This window comes from Ochotona princeps, chromosome 9, assembly GCF_030435755.1.
Source record: "Ochotona princeps isolate mOchPri1 chromosome 9, mOchPri1.hap1, whole genome shotgun sequence".
Classification (NCBI taxonomy): domain Eukaryota; kingdom Metazoa; phylum Chordata; class Mammalia; order Lagomorpha; family Ochotonidae; genus Ochotona; species Ochotona princeps.
The window spans coordinates 453,550-473,531 of NC_080840.1; the positions used below are offsets into that span (position 1 = coordinate 453,550).

At 64.9% G+C, this 19,982-nt stretch overlaps 1 protein-coding gene across 1 annotated transcript in view; it reads right to left on the minus strand.

Moving 5' to 3' along the window:
• The window catches only part of ADGRB1 (adhesion G protein-coupled receptor B1), a 43,510-nt gene that overhangs the window by 21,735 nt on the left and 1,793 nt on the right, over positions 1 to 19,982 (minus strand). Inside the window, exons 2-16 of the mRNA XM_058668356.1 lie at positions 16,241 to 16,402; positions 15,038 to 15,148; positions 14,701 to 14,865; positions 14,454 to 14,618; positions 14,111 to 14,275; positions 13,800 to 13,964; positions 13,583 to 13,684; positions 12,594 to 12,700; positions 12,295 to 12,489; positions 10,969 to 11,037; positions 10,448 to 10,556; positions 8,218 to 8,361; positions 7,893 to 7,968; positions 7,641 to 7,743; positions 6,814 to 6,857 (exon numbers count right to left, since the gene is read on the minus strand). Of these exons, the coding sequence (XP_058524339.1) occupies positions 6,814 to 6,857; positions 7,641 to 7,743; positions 7,893 to 7,968; positions 8,218 to 8,361; positions 10,448 to 10,556; positions 10,969 to 11,037; positions 12,295 to 12,489; positions 12,594 to 12,700; positions 13,583 to 13,684; positions 13,800 to 13,964; positions 14,111 to 14,275; positions 14,454 to 14,618; positions 14,701 to 14,865; positions 15,038 to 15,148; positions 16,241 to 16,402 (1,882 nt within the window). The remainder of the gene's footprint in view (positions 1 to 6,813; positions 6,858 to 7,640; positions 7,744 to 7,892; positions 7,969 to 8,217; positions 8,362 to 10,447; positions 10,557 to 10,968; positions 11,038 to 12,294; positions 12,490 to 12,593; positions 12,701 to 13,582; positions 13,685 to 13,799; positions 13,965 to 14,110; positions 14,276 to 14,453; positions 14,619 to 14,700; positions 14,866 to 15,037; positions 15,149 to 16,240; positions 16,403 to 19,982) is intronic.

Consider the following 19,982-nt stretch of genomic DNA (forward strand, 5'->3'; position numbering starts at 1 on the left):
GCTCCTACAGGAACACGGGACACGCAGAGACACAGCAACGTGTGCTCCTGCAGGAACACGGGGCACGCAGAGACACAGCAACGTGTGCTCCTACAGGAACACGGGACACGCAGACAGAGCAACGTATGCTCCTGGAGGAACACGGGACACGCAGAGACAGAGCAACGTGTGCTCCTACAGGAACACGGGACACGCAGACAGAGCAACGTGTGCTCCTACAGGAACACGGGGCACGCAGAGACAGAGCAACGTGTGCTCCTGCAGGAACACGGGACACGCAGACAGAGCAACGTGTGCTCCTGCAGGAACACGGGACACGCAGAGACAGAGCAACGTGTGCTCCTGCAGGAACACGGGGCACGCAGAGACAGAGCAACGTGTGCTCCTACAGGAACACGGGACACGCAGACAGAGCAACGTGTGCTCCTGCAGGAACACGGGGCACGCAGAGACAGAGCAACGTGTGCTCCTACAGGAACACGGGACACGCAGACAGAGCAACGTGTGCTCCTACAGGAACACGGGGCACGCAGAGACAGAGCAACGTGTGCTCCTACAGGAACACGGGGCACGCAGAGACAGAGCAACGTGTGCTCCTGCAGGAACACGGGGCACGCAGAGAGGAGGCTTACCTAGCTCATGGTTCCGGAGGCTCAGGATAAGGTCAGGCTGCTTTGGCCTGTGGTGAAGTGGGTGCAGACTGGGTCCAGCATGGGCTTTCATGTGAACTCCCAGGGAAGGTTATGCTCGGAGGCACACCCCAAGCAGAGTGGGAACTGGAAACCGCAGCACACCACCTCACAGTTCAGTTATATTAGCACCCTCGTGGTGTCCCAACTCAAAATTTAGGTCTCACTACCTGCATGATCCCAAGAAAAAAATCATACAAGAATCACACAAGCACGCAGAGTACCCCGCAATTACCACTACACCTCACACCAAGCCTACATCGCCAGAAACACAAACACTACACCTCACCAAGCCTGCGTCACCACAAACACTACACCTCACCAAGCCTGCGTCAGCACAAACACAAACACTACTGTTCAGATGGCAGTCACCACAAAATCACCACCAAGTCATTATCACAAAATCACACCATCCTGCCTCACTAAGGCGATTACATCACCCTGTGGCATGACGGCGATCACACCACCCTGCATCACTACAGCGATCACACCATCCTGCGTCACTAAGGTGATCATACCACCCTGGGTCACGACAGTGATCACACCATCCTGGGGCACGACGGTGATCACACCACCCTGTCTCACTAAGGTGATCACACCACCCTGTGTCACTAAGATGATCACACCACCCTGGGTCACGACAGCGATCACACCATCCTGGGTCACGACAGCGATCACACCATCCTCTGTCATGACGGTGATCACACCACCCTGCATCACTATGGCGATCACACCATCCTGCGTCACTAAGGTGATCACACCACCCTGGGTCATGACAGCGATCACACCATCCTGGGTCATGACAGCAATCACACCATCCTGGGTCACGACAGCGATCACACCATCCTCTGTCATGACGGTGATCACACCACCCTGTGTCACAATGGTGATCACACCATCCTGCGTCACTAAGGTGATCACACCACCCTGGGTCATGACAGCGATCACACCATCCTGGGTCATGACAGCAATCACACCATCCTGGGTCACGACAGCGATCACACCATCCTCTGTCATGACGGTGATCACACCACCCTGTGTCACAATGGTGATCACACCATCCTGTGTTATTAGCATAGTAATCTACACTTTTTTCTGTACTGCCATCAGCATCAACTCTAATACAATTGCACTTTACCCCGTGGCACTACTCTCTCCATCAGCATTACTATCATCATAGGTACCACTCTTACCATCACCAACAACCACTACCACAGCCTTCACTGCTGTCTCCAACACCACCAACCACCAGGCTCACCAACCGCCCCACAGCCTCAGCAACAAGTATAGTCCTGGTACCACATGTAGGGCACACTGCTGCAGGAGGCCAAAGAACTGCCTCTCCCACACACTGGCAGCCTGATCCTAGGCGGGCCCATATACCACAGTCAGATGTACCGACCTGTCCCCCAAGCATCGTGCCAGGTTCAAGCAGGTGACAGCCGTCCTCCTTGCTGATGCGGTGTCCAGCTTGAGTCCAGTAACATCTTGCCTTCCCAGGCCTAGCTGCCCATGCACAGAGAACTCCCTGGGCCATGGCATGGCTGCAGCCCCCAAGCCTCCTGGGAAGCCAGAGTTTGGATGACAACTTCCAGGCTGCACGTTTAGCAGTCAGAGGGCCACCAGCTGCACAGCAGTGGGCAATGGGCCCACATTTCCATTTGCACCCCCAGCTCGGACCTGCAGCCTCCCCGCCTTTGTCTTGCCTCTCAAGGTCGCCAAGGGCCACATGGACATGAGGGAGCCTATCACTCCACCCCAGCCGCAGCTGAGACCCAGGACCCTGCAGACAGGGCTGTGAAGCCAACCGAGGAGTCTAGCCTGAGGCCTGGCCCACGTGCACCTGTCAGGACTGCCAGTGGACCAGTCCAGGAAAGTGGGCTCAGCTCACTCTCCTCCCATGGCCCCTTCTCTGCCTGCCTGCCTCTGGTGCCAGGATTCAGATCCTGACCTGGTCTCTGACCCCACCTCTCACTGGGACACTCTCAGTCCCTAGCTGGTCCCAAAAGGGTGCCTACTGCAGACTCCAGGAGCCACCTGTCGCCACTCTCCCTACCCTGACCACTCAGCACAGCAGCCCGGTGTGAGATGTGCGGGACAGGGTCCTAGGAGGCAGCCGGGACCCACGCCCACCCTATTGGAAAGGACAGCATCAGGATATGAGGCCTCCCTGTTGCCCATCTCCCAGGTGTGTGTGCCTGGGGCTGCCTCTCCTGGCACAGGCTTTGGGTGGATGGGACACCTGCAAGATGCTGAGGCAGTGTGGACAGGGAGCCTGTGATGTTGAGGGAGGCAGGGCCCCTTGGCTATCCAGCCTCATGGGGGCCACGCTCTTGGCAGGGTTGGGGCCTCTCCCTGGGCTGGGCAGGGCAGGGCAGGGCAGGGCAGGGCAGGGGAGGATGGAGATCCTCTCCCCCTACAGGGACCTTGACATGCTGGGCTGCAGCTGAGAACACTGAGGCCCAGTGCTGCCCAGTCAGCATGGGCAGAGCCAGGGACTCCGAGCTGCTGGCAAGGGCATGCCTGGCTATGGGCGCTCACGGACCCTCTGGCCAGGAGCTTGCAGCCCCCTGCTGGGCAGGCTGCCTGACCTTCCCTCCCTGGGAGAGGGGTGGCTGGGCCTGGGCATCCCAGGACCCCACCACCTGTGTGCAGGACCTGTCCCCAGCGGGGTGTGACACCTCTGAGGCCGGCAGCCTCAGCAGCCCGAGGGTCTGACACTGCACCCTGGGCCAGCTGTCAAAGGTCTGCACTCTGCTGCAAATGTGGCTGCGCCAGGAGAATAGACATCAAGCATGTTGGGAACTCAAGGTCAGGCACCCCGAGTGGCAGGGAGAAGCCTGCGGCACGGGCAAAAGGGCCTTTGTGGGAGCAAGCAGCAGCCGCAGGCAGTTGTGTGGGTCAGGGCCAGGCCAAGGGGCCTTGCAGTAGCTGTGATGGGCTTGCCCAGGGGGAGGTGGCAGCCCACCTGGCCCCCAGCCCAAGGTCAGCCCAGTCCTGTCAGAACCTGCAGCGTGGACCTAACTGAGGCCCTTGCAGGGGAGCGGTTAGAAAGGGGGGCACCTGCCTGGGGCCGAGGCCTCGCAGTGCCCCTCCCTCTCTGCTGTGACCCCCAGGCCATCAGATGGGCAGTCTGTGCTGGTCCTGCCCACGCCCCCCGCCCGGCCCACTCCTCAGTCCTGGTCAGGAACTGGCTGGTGTGGGAGAAACGGGGCTGACAACATGCTGCTGATAGTGACCTGGGGTCTCTGCCAAGTCTCTCTTCTGCTCAGCACCCCTTTCCTCTCAGCCTGGCCCCTCACTGCCCTCTCTGAGGAAACCAGGAGAAGGGGAGGTTCTTAAAGGGACAGCAGGGAGGCCCAGGCGTGTAGAGCCATGGCCCCATGCCTGGTGGAGCCGTGTCTAGGATCCACACAGAGAGTGCAGCCCTGACGGGGGACCTGGCGCTTGTCTCAGTGGGTGCCCTGAGCCTCAGCCTCAGCCTCCCAGGCTGCGAAACGGGTTCACGCACCACACGCTGAGCACCTGACCCTGTCTGGCCAGGACCCAACTCCAGCAGGGAGCTGAAGGTGGAGGAGAGGGAGCTGGGCCAGCAGGTCCCAGTGGCAGAAGGCCCACACCAGGAGAGTCCAGCACTCAGGGACGTGCCTGGCTGGCTGCATGTCAGCTGCCAGGGACTTCTCGGAGCCTGCCGAGGGGTGGGGGGCTCTGGGAGCATGGGGTGCCCACCCCTCCTTGAACCTGTACCTTGTCCCAACACTGGGCCTTGGTGGAACCACTTCTGGGCGGCAGCCAAGCGGCTGGCCTCCAAGCACCTGGCCTGTGCTGGCCTGTGGGTGCAGCAGCTTCTCCCAGGAGAGGCCCGGGAGCTGTCCCTTCAGGACCATGGGCACCACTGCTCCGGAGACACAGGGTGTGCCCCCTTCTCACTCCTCCCTGTGCCCACCCCTCTGCATCCACTACCCGTCCATCTGTCCACCTGCTGTCCACCTTTGTGTGGCCAGTGACTGCCTGAGCAGCAAGCCCAGCATGATCTGCACTGCTGCCCCAGGCTGCCCGGCTGGCAGCAGCATTAGGCCCGGGACATGGCTGCCCACCTCACCCCTCTCCGCGCCCAGGCCTCCTCTCTCCCACACCCTCCTCTCCTAGTGACTCCATCCCCTTACCCACCTTGGTCTGCCACACCTCTAGCTCCCTGGGTCATCTCCAGGAGCCCAGCTGCCCGCTGACACCTCATTACAGCCTCTGCTGACCCCAGGGCTCCCGCCAACCCCCAGAGTGCAGAACCACACACAGCCTTCTAGCAACACCCCTCTTCCCGGCCTTGGCTGGGCCCAAGGCAGGAGTGTGGGGGTGCAGGGCTGTGCTGCCCGGGTCAGGGTGGGGCCTGGTCCCGTGGGGCCCATCTGCATGCACATGTGAGTCGAGGAGGGGCCCCTGCCTGACCAGAGCGGGAGGCAGGGCTGGCGCCCAGAGCCTGTGCACAGCTGAGAACCGGAGGAAGGCTCAGCTGGGCTTGCAGTCAAGGATCCAGGCCTGGCTTCAGATCACAACTTTGCGTTCCAAGGTCACTCACTGCTCTGCCCACAGCAATGACGGCTCTCTGGTCCCCCTCCAGGGCTGCCCAGGTCCCCAGCAGGGAACGCTCAGCCGGCGCCCAGGCCTGGGAACTATTGTCCTTCCCTCCACACCACCCCAGGTCATGGGTGCCTAGGGTGGCTGCCAGGCGAGCCTGGGCTCTAGCAGTGAGCCCAGCAGCGCCTGTGGCAGGCGGGCCATGCCTCTGTGCTCAACCTCCTGTGATCGTGGAAGGGTAGCACCCACAATCTCCCTGGCGCTGAGCCGTACCCTGAGGGCTGTACCCCAGGCCAGCCCTCACCCCGCCACTCCTACTCCCAAAGCAGCCAATCCTGACCTCAGGGAGGGAGAGTCTCAGGGGGTAGGGACAGTGTGTCCTCCTGGCCACGAGGTGGGACAAGGCAGCCCTGGGGCATGGAGACAGGTGCTTCCTGCCTGCACCTTCTCTGCCTGCCGCTCCAGCCCTGGAGTGCTCCCAGGACCCCAGCTCTAAGTGTGGGTCCTCAGTTCCACTCTCCCCAAATTGCCCTCATCTGTGCCCAGAGCTTGTGGCACCAGCAAAACCCAGAATAAACCAATGTTGGAGTGCTTCCTGGGGCAGCTGGCCTCCCCTGCCCCAGCCCCCGGGAGTTGACACTGGGGAAGGGGCTTGGCTTTGGCCCTGCTGTCCCAGGTGCCATCCTGGGCACAACCTCTGCCGCAGCCAGCCCCACCCCTGGAAGCACCTTGAGGTGTTGGGCCTCCCGGAGCGCAGTGCTATCCATCAGCAGCCGGGTCCTTGGGGTGGGCAGACGGCGGGGGACAGCTTCGATCCCCAGCCTCACAGTGGACACCAGCACGCAGCCCTGCACACTGGCCTCCCCCAGCGCTGTGGCGATGCCTCCCGTGCCCCTCTCAGCTGTAGTGCTGCCATTCCTGAGCTCACAGGACACAGCCAGCACTGCTCAGGGTGTGAGGGGTGGCCAAGCTGACCATGCCGCGCTGACTAGCCCAAGGGCAGGACGCAGGACCGGGACGCAGGATACAGCCGGGGAGCTGGGTCCTAGCCACACAGAGCCCCGGCCTGCCGAGACACAGCCACTCAACTTCCCCCGGTCACAGTGCTGCCAGCCTCGCATGGCCTCCTCCCTCCCCAGGTGGCCACTTGGGGCCGGGACAAGAGTCTCCTTGGCTGTCATGGTGCCATGGCGCCAGGGACTGGCTGGCGCCAGAACAGCTTGATAAGGACCTGGGCACACAGCAGCTGGCCACATGGCCATGCCAAGCCCCCAAGGGTTCTGAGTCCTGAAGTCCAGCCCCGTGTGAGTGCCTGAAGCACAGCTCCTGGCCTGCTCTTGCCAGGGCTGGGGACCAGGCCACGATGGCCCCGTGGGGACAGAGCTGTACGTCCTAGTCCCTCCCCTATGTGTCAGGGAGTCAGGTGGGAGGTGGGCCCAGGACGACGCAGTGGACAGAGGACGCCCCCTCCAGCCCCAAACCAGCCCCGTGGCCCCTGGGTCTGCCCCCCACCCCAAAGCCCTCAAGCCACAGAGCCGGGCGGACTTACGTATCGGTCTCCTCCCACAGGATACAGGTCTGGTTGGTGGTACCCTGGGAGAGAGGGGCCAGTCAGGGCTGCCTGTGGGGGTGCCATGCAAGCAGGGACAGTACAGCTGCAGCCTCAGGCCTGCCTCACTCCCCACCCCCAGGCAGCCTCACACAGCCGCCGCCCACTCCATCCCCAGGCACGAGGGCACCGGACTCAGCTGGTCACAGGTCTGGGCAGCTATGGGAGGACTTCATCCTCACCCAACCCCGCGAGCTTCCAGGGGAGCCATGGCTCTGAGAGGCTGAGTAGACGCCCAGGTCACAGCGGGAGGCAGGCCGGGAGTTGCCTCTTCAGACTGGGCGACCCAGGAAACCTCCCCCTTGGGAACCAGCCCTGCTCCTTTGAGGCCCTGAGGGAGCAGTCCTGGACCCACTTCTGTCGCTGGGGTTTCCTACACCCACTGTGGGAGGCTTTGGGGGGCTGCTCTGGGCACTGAACACCAGAGAGCCCACACAGCCAGAGGGCTGGCTGCCATGCATCCTGGTATAGAGGGAGGTAGGACCCAGGCCGCAGCTCCTGGACATGGCCTGAAGGCAGAGGCATACTGGAGCTCCCCTCCTTGGGGACTAGCAGGCTGTGGGGGCAGGGCACCTCAGACAGCTCTGACATTGGCTGGGCTGGAGCTGAGACCCCAGGCACGGCACCCAGAGCCCCTGGCTCCCCACCCACAGTCCCCCCGCAGGGCTGTGGCGAGGTGCCCCGAGGGCTGACGGCCCCGAGGGCAGGCACTGCTCACTCGGGACCCAGAGGGACGACACACACGCATGCTCACGGAAGCCACTCACGTTGTACATGTGGGCAAACTCGATCTCCAAGGGGGTGAGCAGGGAGCGAGGAGGGGGTTTCACAGTCACCGAGATGACCTTGGAGTTCAGGACGGTTGTGTTCCTAGCAAGACCAGAGAGGCCTCTAGGGTCAGTGCTGGCCCAGAGCCTGCCCAGCCTTCCTCCCAGCACCCCTGGGCTCCTGCCAAGCCCAGCCCACCACCCCCACAGCCCCCCACTGGCCTCTCAGGGACCCCTGCCCATGCCGCCCACCTCTGCAAGGCCAGGAAGCTGCCCAGGTTCCGGTAGAGAACAGTTCCAACCACGAACACGGACGAGTCGTCAGCCTCTGGGAGGGAGCCCAGCATCAGCCCGCCCACTGCCCCATGTCCTCCAGCCTGGACCCCAGCCTTGGTGCTTCCCAGGGACGCAGGGCTGTGGGGGAGCTAAAATGGCTCCCCACGTCCCTCCCTCCCTTTGCCAGGGCTACTGCCTGTCGAGAGGGCTCCCTGGAGAAGGGGGCACTCAGAAGTGAGAGTGGCCCTGTTTGGACCGCCGGAGCCACCTCCCAGGCGGGGGCTCGGCCAGGGGCACTCACCTGCCAGCCCCGTGGAGAAGACACTCTTGGACACGGTGACCCTGTCCTCGGGCACCTTGGCCCAGTCGCCCGAGGCCCGCCAGCCCTTCATGGGGAAGCTGATGTCTGTGGCACCGCTGGCTGGGAGCTTATGGATGCTGAGGACTGGGGGAGGCGTGGAGGAGAAGACAGGCCCCATGCTCGCCGCGCTCCGAGCTGGGGCAGCCGCACTCCTACATTCCCCACTACCGACCCCACTTCCCACATAGCTGTCCCTTCCCAGGCACCTGCCAGGGACCACAGAACAGAATGGGTGGCCATGGCAAGCAGGCCTGACACCCCATCACCTGCTCCTCAGCCACAGCTCCTGGGGACTTGGCTGGACTAAGCCCCCACAGCCCCGAAGGTCGTTGGGTGGGACTCTGGGGCTCCAACAGCTTCAGCAACACCACCACCTGCACACGGGACCCTGGGGGGCTCAGCACTCAACACCTGCACACGGGACCTTGGGGACTCGGCACCCCACCACCTGCACACGGGACCTTGGGAGGCTCGGCACCCCACCACCTGCACCCTGGACCTGGGGGGCTCGGCACCCCACCACCTAAACACGGGACCTTGGGGACTCGGCACCCACCACCTGCACACGGGACCTTGGGGACTAGGCACCCCACCACCTAAACACGGGACCTTGGGGGGATCGGCACCCTACCACCTGCACCCTGGACCTGGGGGGGCTCGGCACCCCACCATCTGCACACGGGACCTTGCAGAGATTGGCAGCCTCCTCAGTTCTGACGTACTCCAGGGAGAAACTTGGGGTGTACTGTTTTCACTTCCTCAGGGGGGCGTGACTTTGAGCCCTGCTGAGCCCACACCATCTGAAAGGCACTCTGTCTCTGGTCAGCTTCCTGCTGGACAAGGGGCTGGAGCCAGCACCCCACCTTGGGACACCATGTGCTCAGCACCACACAGATGGAGTGGAGAAGGCCTGCGCTCCCAGAACCCCCAAGCATGGCCCACCAGCCCTCCCTGCACTGCCAGCACTCCCATGCAAGGCCCACCATCCCCCAACCCCAGGATCTCAGGACTTGCCTGGGGCATCAGGCCTCCTCCCTGAGTTAGCTGCTGGGGACAGGGCTGGCCTGGGACCTGACTGCCTAGGATCAGGCACCAAGCCCAAATGATGGCACCCACTCTCCGCCACATGCCGAACCCCAGTGGCTGCCAGATGGGGCAGTGGAGCAAAGGGGGGCCTCTGCCTATGGGGCTCATCTCGGGCAGGAGCCCCAAGGAGCTGGGGGCAGAGGGGAGGAGCTAGAGTGTCTCTGACAGACAGCAAGTCCTGGCACAGGTGTGGGAGGCTAAGGGAGGGTGGGGGTCGGGGTCAGTGGGGGTGTGCATGCCCCTAGCAGCCTGACAGCAGAGGAAGGCCCCAGGGAGGGGTGAGGAAGGGAGGGAGGGGGCAGCAGGAGTGCTCAGCAGCCCCTGACACCGCCAAGCACCAGGCTATGTTTGTCAAGGGAGCCTCTGCTGTGGGATGACTGAGTGGAAGGGACATGACAGAGAAGGAAGGTGTGCCATGGTCCAGGGCGACCCGGGCAGGGTGGGGTTCCCCGGGCTGGCTGTCCTCAGCAGCATGTCCTCTGAATGGCAATGCCAGGTCCGTGGCCCCGCTGGCCTTCCTGATGCCCCCAGCTGGCTGAGCTCTCCATCCTGAGCCCCACAGGCACTAAGCTAGGCCAGCACTCAGGGGCTGGGGCTAAGTACCACATGGCCACTGCTGTAGTGGCTAGACTGAGTTCTCCCTGCGTGGTCCCTTCCCTGGGGGCTCCTGCCTTTCTCCTGGGGGGGGAGCAGCACCCCTGCTGGGGGTTCCTGAGCCAGGCAGGCCCTTGGGAGGCTGCACTGATGTCAGACCACCCCCCCGTCATCTCTTCCCCTCTGGACTTGTCTCATCTGCTCCAGAAATGGGGCCCCCGAGGTCTGGCTGACACTGGGGCTGAGGGAGCCCTGCCCCCTCTGAGAAAGCTAGAGGGGGCAGGAGTTGCCCCTCGAACCAAGCCCAGAGAGGGCCAAGGGTGGCCAGGCCAGGGCTGCTCCCGCAGGAGGCTCCGAGGCAAGGGCTCTGGGCCCTGGGGCTGCCGGTCAGCAGAGAGAGCCCTTGGTGGCTGACCACTCAGGACTTCACGGGAAGAGCCGGGGGGTCTGGCCAGGGTAGGACTGAGCGCAGAGGGCAGCCAGCGCTTACCCAGGTTGTCGGTCACCTGGTACGCATCCCGCAGGTCCTTCATGCGGAAGCCGATGACATCCACGAAGTCCTCTACCAGCCGAAACAGCTCCCTGGCGTTGGGGCCCATCTGGGGAGCAGTGGGGGAGGGGCAGCCCAAGTGCACGAGACCCCTGTACCCCCTGCTGAGGACACCCCCAACCCCAATACCCCTTTCTTAGGGTCCTGCCAGGGCCATGGCTGCCACCGTATGGCCATCCCCATCTGCTGGGCAGGAAGCTTTGAGGCTCACAGCAGTGGCTGCTCCTGGCTTCCTAGAGGAGCGGTCAGCCCAGGCGGAGGCAAGCATCCTTGCTCTGCAGCCTGGACAGACACCGAGGCTGGTGTGTAGGCCCGCAGGGGAAGCTGTGATGGGCACGGGGACTGGCTAGGGCAGTGCTGTGACGAGCGGCACCCACCCCAGCTAGCCCACACTTAGGTGGGTACCCGTGATGCATGTACCCTCATGATGTGCCTGGCACCAGGACCCAGGACCCACATACCAGCTGGGCCTCCTCCCATTTGTCCCTGTTCTCTTCTGCCAGCAGGTTGCTGATGATCTGCACAAAGTTCTGGGAGGAAGAGGAACAAGGGTGTGTGAGAGAGTGCAAGGCAGCAGAATAGGGTCAGTGTAAACAGTGCCAGGGTGTGAGCAGGGTCAGGGTGTGAGCAGGGTCAGGGTGTGAGCAGGGTCAGGGTGTGAGCAGGGCCAGGGTGTGAGCAGGGCCAGGGTGTGAACAGGGTCAGGGTGTGAGCAGGGTCAGGGTCAGAGTGTGAGCAGGGTCAGGGTGTGAACAGTGCCAGGGTGTGAACAGTGCCAGGGTGTGAGCAGGGCCAGGGTGTGAGCAGGGCCAGGGTGTGAACAGGGTCAGGGTGTGAGCAGGGTCAGGGTCAGAGTGTGAGCAGGGTCAGGGTGTGAGCAGGGTCAGGGTGTGAGCAGGGTCAGGGTGTGAGCAGGGTCAGGGTGTGAGCAGGGTCAGTGTGAACAGTGCCAGGGTGTGAGCAGGGTCAGGGTGTGAGCAGGGTCAGGGTGTGAGCAGGGTCAGTGTGAACAGTGCCAGGGTGTGAGCAGGGTCAGGGTGTGAGCAGGGTCAGTGTAAACAGTCAGGGTGTGAGCAGGGCCAGGGTGTGAGCAGGGCCAGGGTGTGAGCAGGGTCAGGGTGTGAGCAGGGTCAGGGTGTGAGCAGGGTCAGGGTGTGAGCAGGGCCAGGGTGTGAGCAGGGTCAGGGTGTGAGCAGGGTCAGGGTGTGAGCAGGGTCAGGGTGTGAGCAGGGTCAGGGCCAGAGTATGAACAGGGTCAGAGTGTGGGCAGGGTCAGGGTGTGAACAGTGCCAGGGTGTGAGCAGGGTCAGGGTGTGAGCAGGGTCAGGGTGTGAGCAGGGTCAGGGTGTGAGCAGGGTCAGGGCCAGAGTATGAACAGGGTCAGAGTGTGGGCAGGGTCAGGGTGTGAACAGTGCCAGGGTGTGAGCAGGGTCAGGGTGTGAGCAGGGTCAGGGTGTGAACAGGGTCAGGGCCAGAGTATGAACAGGGTCAGAGTGTGGGCAGGGTCAGGGTGTGAACAGTGTCAGGGTGTGAACAGGGTCAGGGTCAGAGTGTGAGCAGGGTCAGAGTTTGAACAAGGTCAGGGTCACAGCGTGGGCAGGGTCAGAGTGTGGGTATAAGCAGGGTCAGGGTGTGAGCAGGGTCAGGGTGTGAGCAGGGTCAGGGTTAGAGTGTGAACAGGGTCAGGATCACAGCGTGGGCAGGGTAGGGTGAGTGAGGGAGCAGCACACAGCCAGCATCAGGGCCCGTCTACTCCCACATCCGGGGTCTGGACGCCCACGGTGCACCTGCACGTCCCCTGGCGTGGGGCTGTAATAGGCCCTCCGGAAGATCTCAGTCATGTTGCGCAGCACGTCAATGGTGGAGAGCAGGTCCCCGCTGTAGCTGGTGCCGTCCTGGGAGATCTCCACGAGTGTCTGGATCACCTCCGAGACACCCTCCCCGGGCAGCCCCCGCTGGGCCTTGGCCAGGTGCTCCCGGGTCTGGGGAGGGCAGAGCAGGCTGGGTGCCACATCCAGCCCCGAGCTCAAGGCCCAAGGGCGAGGGGCGCGGGGCACAGGGCGTGGGGCCCCTGGCCGGGCCTCACCATCATCTGGATGTTGCGGTAGTCGATGGAGACGCAGCGGATATAGGTAGGAGGCTCCCAGTAGGCGATGCCCTCCTCATCCAGCTCACAGCGTCGCAGGATGAGGCCTGCAGGGACCCCAGCCCTGAGGCAGACGCTCCCTGTCCAGCACAGGGCCCCTGCCGTGCACTGCCCACGGCCCCAGGCCAGAGCAGAGCCCATCACTCAACACATTGCCACGCCACGCATGTGTCAGACGCTGCAGCTTCAGGGAGCTTCTGCACACGGGGCGGGGGAACCCCCACCCCAGGCCTCTCTTCCATCAATCCCTGGAGTGACACCAGCGTCTCCTTACCCTGTCCCCAGGGGACCACGGGAACAACACTGTCACCCAGAGCTGCCCGTGCCCTGTTGCTCGCCGGAGACCCTCCAGCAAGCATGATCACCATGCCAACGAAGTCCTGGCCAGGGGTGGTGTCCCTGAGTGTATGATCTACTTGGGGGCTGCACACGCTGCCACTGTGCACGGTAAGGGAAGGGTCCCCGTTTCCATTCTTCAGACAAGCAGACTGAGGCCCTCAGAGACAAAGTCACTTCCTGTACATCACACGGCAAATGGGGGCCTAGAGCCCTGCCAGGTGCCTCCAAGCCAGTGTGCCCGAGGCTGGCGCTGAGTGGACCTCCCGCCCCTGGGCAGCTCAGGTACAGTGACCTCCCAGGGTCTCAGTGTCCTCTCCAGTGTGCCCAAGGCTGGTGTTGAGTGGACCTCCCACCCCCGGGCAGGTCAGGTAATGACCTCCCAGCCCAGTGTGCCCAGGGCTGGTGCTGAGTGGACCTCCCAGCTGCGGGCAGGGCAGGTGCAGTGACCTCCCGGGGTCTGTGTCCTGCCTGGGCTCTGTGGGCAGCAGTGAGGATATGCCACCTGCAGGATGCAGCATCGACCCCAGAATTGTGCTGGGGGCACAGCGGACAGAACAGGACCCCCCATGCGCCCGCCAGGTTGACCTCACCAGTGGCATTCCGGGGGCACCGGACTGCAGCCGCCTCCCCCGCCGGCGTCTCCTTCCAGACCACGGCGCCGAAGCTGTCCTCGTCACATATCTCATGGGGCTCTGCCAAGACGCCAGGGTCGACAAAGGGGACAGGGGCTCAGGAGAGACAGGAGCCATGCCACCCCCCCTCCAGGGCATCAAGGGCCACGGCTTGGCTGGCAGAGCAGGGTCTCACCTGGACACCGCTGGGTGCTGCACTGCCGGAATTCATCCTGTGGACCCTGGCAGGCTGCTCCTCCAAAGAAGGGTCCGGAGCACAGCCGCTCCCGCCGCTGGCTGCCGCCCCCGCAAGTGGCACTGCAGCCGCCCCACGTGGCCCAGGCCTGCCATTTGCCGTCCACTGCAGGGTGTGGCACACAGACAGGACAAAACACAGAGTGGGACAGGAAGGAATAAGGTCAAGAATGCAGCCCACAGCCAGGGCCTCCAGCAGGGCTTGGCTCCTCCTAAAGGCCACACACCCTGCCCCGGGTGGGCACTCCTGACCTGGGCACTGCCGCAGGAAGCAGTCTCGCGTCTCCACCCAGTGGCCCTGGCACTCGGCGCCGCCGTACGAGGGCCCGTTGCACTCGCGCGTGCGCTGCTGCCGGCCCTGGGAGCAGCTGGCGGAGCAGGCGCTCCAGCTGGACCACTCGTTCCAGTTTCCGTCCACTGCCCGGCCCAGGGGAAGAAGAGGACCGGAAGCTAGCGTGAACACCAGGGCCCTGCGGCCGCCCAGGCCTGCCGCTGTGAGCAGGGCGAGGCCTTGCAGCTCTGGGCCGCACAGCTGGGCTCCTGGTCTGCTCCCCCTGCCCGTCTGCTGCACCTCTACCCCTTCCCTCTCACCTACCAGGGCACAGGGCAATGTTGCAGAACTTGGTTTGCTTCTCGGGACCCTCGCAGGGGTTGCCTCCAAACTGGGGGGGCCTGCAGGTGCGCGTGCGGTCCCGGAAGCCGCGGCCGCACGTGCTGGAGCAAAGGCTCCAGGGCGACCACTCGTCCCAGGCGCCGTGCACTGCGAGAGGACAGGAAGGCACGGCTGCTGGTGCGACCCCCGCCCGCCCAGCCGGGTCCGCCCCCGCCCGAGCCCTGCCCACCTGGACACACGGCCGAGTTGTTGCACAGCCGCTGCTCCCGCAGGGGCCCGCTGCACTGCGTGCTGTAGGAGGACGACACGCAGAAACGCGTGCGCGTCTGCCAGCCCTCGCCGCAGGTGCTGGAGCACACACTCCACGGAGACCACTCCTCGGCCGCCGGGTCACCTGGGGGCCCAGGGCCAGCGAGTCCCACTCACTGCAGCCAGGACGGGCTGCCCCGCGCTGAAGGCTCGCGAGCCCCCGAGGGCGGGCCCTGCACCCAGGACTCAGCCCAACTGCCCACTCCTGGCCCCCGCTGCCCGTCTCCCAGAAGCCAGCCCCGGCCCGGCATGCTCACCGGTCTGGGGAGACGGGAACCCAAACTGCTGCAGCTCGTCCCCCAGCTCCTCCCGCCGCCGGGCGTCGGTGGACCGCAGGGACTGGCTCCGGGAGCTGCTGCGTCCAGCGGCTGCAGGACACGCTTGGGTCAGCGGCCTTGGCGCTGCAGCTCCGCAGCGCCAAGGCCACCCAGCCCCGAGATGACTGCACCCTCCTGCTGTGGGTCCTGCGCTCTCCTCCGGCAGTCCCCGCGCTTCTCCCATCAGGCACAGTCCCAGACCCTGGCACCCCCTCCCCAGGAAAGTCCACCAAGAAAAGGGGGGGAGCCCTCAGAATGACAGCCTCATTATAACCTGATTTAGCTTTATGAAAGCCGCTAAAATTTTCATTAGGGTGTTAGCTAGGCTTATTAGAGAAATCCATCCTGCGGGCACAGCAGGCTGCGGGCGGGCAGCCGGGCGGGGGCTCCCTGTGCGCACCCCACGAGCAGCCCTCCACGCACACCCAAACCAACTCAGGGCGCCGAGCACAAGGCCGGAGGCCCGCCCGGCTCCAGGGTGCAGCTCGGGCTCCGCTGACACCTGCACCGCGCGGCCAAGGCCCCGCCCCTCCTGGCCCCTCCCCTGGCTGTACAAGCCCCGCCCTGGCCCCCCTGCCCCGGCCACCCAGGCCCCGCCCAGGCCCCGCCCCCGGCTGCCCAGGCCCCACCCCTTCCCTGGCTCCTCCCTGTCTGCCCAATCCCCTCCCCACCAAGGCCCCGCCCCTCCTGGCCCCTCCCTTGGCTGCCCAAGCCCCTCCCCACCAAGGCCCCCCTCCCTCGGCCACCCAGGCCCCGCCCCTTCCCTGTCTGCTCAAGCCCCTCCCCGCAAAGGCTCCAACCCTCCCGCTAAGGCCCCGCCCATTTCCTCCTGGCTCCTCCCCATGCGCCCAGGCCCATCCCTCCTGGCCCCGCCCTTGGCTGCCCAAGCCCCGCCCCCTCCCCATCCCAGGCTCCACCCCCCTGGTTCTTCCCCTTTCCCCCTTCCCAGGCCCCACCCCCGGCCGCCCAGGCCCCGCCCCCAAACTGGCTCCTCCCCTTCCCAAGCCCCGCCCATCCCTGGCTCTTCCCCTTCCCAGGTCCCGCTCCCTGTCGGCCAGGCCCCACCCCGCCCCGCCCCCCGCCCCGGGCTCTTCCCCAGGCCCCGCCCCCTGTCGGCCAGGCCCCGCCCCGTCCCGCACTCACGCCCGCAGGCCTTGCGGTTGCACAGGCGGCCTTCCTCCAGCACTCCCTCGCAGCCGCCACCGTGGACGCCGGGCGCGGGCAGGCAGGTGCGCGTCCGCGTCTGCAGGCCTCCCCCACAGTCCCGCGTGCACTCGCCCCACAGGGACCACAGCTTCCAGCCACCTGCGCGGGGAGAACCGAGGGCAGGGGTCCGGACCCGGGCGCTGGGCGGGGGTCGCTGGCGCGAGGCCGTGTCCAGGCCCGCTGCGGCCTCCACCAGGGCCCACACGCACCCGGAGCAGCTTGGGAGAGGACCCCACCCCGGCTGGCGCCCACCTGGCAGGAATGGGGGCGGCTGATGGCGCGGCGGGGTCCCCCTGCCCATGCGTTTGGGGCAGAGGAGCGCCTGGGGCTGCCGCACCCTTACAGCCCCAAAGCAAGGTGACGGTGGCTGAGGGAGTGGACAGAGAACGGACTGCCTAGCAGGGACCCGGGGCGGGGGGGCGAGAGGCAGGCAGGCGTCCTTCTCCCTGACGGGGGCTCCTGGCAGCTGTGCCACCCCCACAGAGCCCAGAGGGGCAGCCTAGGTGGTTCCTGTGAGCAGGAGGGCTGGGCCCCTCAGTCCTGGATTCCCCCAGGACAAGCTCCCTCCCCCATTTTCAGATGTGAGGACTGAGGCCTGTGTCCCCTCAGCACAGGAAACACCCCGGCCCTGCACCCTAGGGGGTGGCTGGTCCTCCTGGTGGGGGCTGGGCTGCTGCCCCTCCTGTCCAGGGTTGGGGCAGGAAGGGGCTCTGAGTGAGGGCTCCGACAGGGGGGACTTCATCAGCAGCCCTGCCTTGCCTGCACCCGCAGGGAACATGGGGACCCCCCGCAGGCGGCCAGCAGGTGCAGAGCCAGGAAGCCAAGCGCCAAATCAGGTCAACACCCCACCCCCACAGAGGCGACCTGCCAGGACCGACCTGGCCCTGGCCGTCCTGGCAAAGCCACGCTGCCTGGTGACTCTGAGACAAGAGCAGAGGGTGCAGGGGTCCCGCCTGAGTGATGTGGTACCTGGCAGTGGGTGGGAGAGGGAGCCTGTCCAAGCCAGGCTCCATGGAGGATGCCACTCGGTCCCCATGGCAACCATGCAGCGCAAAGCCGTCAGGAGAGGCCCAGGTTAGGACGCCCACTGTTTGGGGCTGGTTACCTTGGTGACCCAGGTGGGAGGGTGTGGCAGGGGGTGGGGGGAGGTGGGGACACTTCAGGAGAGGCTGGGAGGGGCCCCTGGCTGAAGATACGCCTCCCCCAAGCCTCGTCCTGGCTGTGGTCACACACTGACCCTGATCCCCAATCACATACTGATCCCTGATGCATGTCACAGGCTGGGCCCTGGCCCTGACCACACTCCAGCCACCAACGGCCACCCAGAAAACGGTAGCTATGCTGGGGGTCCACACAGATGGGGGTCTGCTGAGGCATGCCCCCATGCCAGGGGGCTAGCGGTCCAGGAAGGAGCCCTGGGTGGGCAGTGCAGGGCACAGAGGTGCCTCCGGCGGCACAGGGACAACACAGGGGTGGGCAGGGCGGGCCTGGAAAGAAGCTGCCATTCATCCCGGCTCAATGCCCCTCTGTCTGCAGCCTCATCTCCATCTCATTAGCAAGATGAATAGAGCCAGTTAAGGCCACCGGGACAGCCCACTGCCCAGGGTACCCCAGCCGCCTTCCCGCCCTGGAGCACCAGCCTGCTGGGACCCCAGACCCTGCGCCCCAGGGTGGCTGGGCTCGGCGGAGGTCTGGGGGAGCCCCTCTGCCCACAGCACCAGGGCCCCCCAGCTTCCTCCATCCCCCTCGCAGGGGTGCCGCCATGCAGTCCCAGTCGCTTCCAGCAGAGGGAGCCAGAGTCCAGCAGGTTGGGCCCTGGCTGGTTGGGCCTGGTGGGGGGCACACGGCTCAGCTTTGCAGGGCCGGGTCCAGACTCCCTGTCCCGTGCCTCCTGCCACCAGACCACAGCCACACACCAGACCCCTCCTCCAAGGCCTGCCCCGGGAGTGCAGACAGGAAGCCAAGGCCCCATGTCACTGCCGTGCCCTTGCTGAGCTCAGCATCCTAGAGAAGTCCCAGGCAGAGTCTCCTCCCCCCAGGAGCCCTCATCCCGCAGGGCTCATACAGCCTCCAAACCTCGCGTGCCGGCCCCCACCCCCGGCCCACAGACTCAAGGCTGGGCCGCAGGCCTTCTGCCCATGCCAGCTTCTGCTCTGGGCCCAGGGGGGCAGGGGTGGCAGGCAGCTGCAGGCCTGCAGAAGGGGGTAGGGTCACTGCACGTGACACCTTTCAGGGCCCAGATGCAGGCCTTGACCCGGGCCACGCCCCAGCCAGCAGGGAGCAGGCCGAGCTGGGCGGGCAGGGGCCGCAGCAGGTGCACATGAAGGTTGGAGTATGGCCATGTCCCCGTGTCTCCACTACACTGCACTGCCTGCCATGGGCACTGACGGCCCTTGTCTGGACCACCTTCATCATGGCCCAGGGTCCAGCCTGGCAGGCCCAGCGCCCTGTCCAGAGCCCCTTCCCTACAACCCCCTCCCTAACTCCAGAGACACCTCCTGAGGCCTCTTCCCAGGACAAGCCGGACCTGAAAGTCCCCCAGGGCCAGGTGGGGTCTGAGGCGCACAGACCACAGGCTCAGTCTATACGCAGGCTTGCAGGACGTGCAGGGGGGCACACGGATGCTTACAGACAGGGATACCACAGGACACACAGAGACACACAGGAGGACACACAGCGACACACAGGGGGACACACAGAGACACACAGGGGGACACACAGAGACACACAGGGGGACATACAAAGGACACACACACAGGATAGACACAGGACACACAGAGACACACAGGGGGACACACAGAGACACACAGGGGGACATACATAGGACACACACAAGGACACACACAGGACACACAGTCACACAGGGATGCATACAAGGACACACAGGACACACAAGGACACACACAGCACGCACTGGCTCCTGCCCCCCTGGCTGCTCTGTGGGCCCCACGCGGGCTCCGCGCGGCTCGGGTGCTAAGCTCTGTAATTAGAGATGAATATTTAAAGCCGCCCTAGAGAGAAGCACTGAGACTCAGCCGACAGGCTGCAGGACGCAGAAAGCCCAGAGACACACAGCCAGGGCTCTGCCTGCTGCGGGGGCTGCTGGGACGGCAGCGGGGGCAGACGGCCGGCTGCCGCGGCAGGAAGCCCTCAACTGGGCTGGACAGGGCAGGGCACGGCTGGCCTGGTCACCTGCACGCAGTGGGCCCAGCATGAGAGCCTGGGCTCACGGCCTGGCAGCTCGCTGCTCCTTAGGAACACAATCACACACTCCCCCGGAGAAGCAGCAGTGGCCCGTGCCTGCCCATCACCCCTGCTCCGGGCCTGGGGCCTCGGCAGCCACTCTGACAACAGGCGTTGCCTAAGCGCCTGCTGCCCCTTGCCCTGTGGGCACAGGCAGACAACAGACCATGCGCTCAACGCCGAAGCAAGGTGTGCAAGGGGGTGTATGTGGGAGGTGGGAGAGGCCAGCAGGGGGCTGGAGAGCTGGGCTGTGGCGGGCACCTGGGAAGGCCTTGCCGAGAAGGGATCCTTGTCTGGGGTCCCGCACGGGGAAAGAGGGGCTGACAGGCAGGACGCAGGGGACTCTGACCCAGTGGACTAACGGCCATGAACAGGTCCTCTCTGCTCCCTCAGGCCTGGACACGCTGGGGCCCTGGGGCAGAGCTGTCTCAGGTGA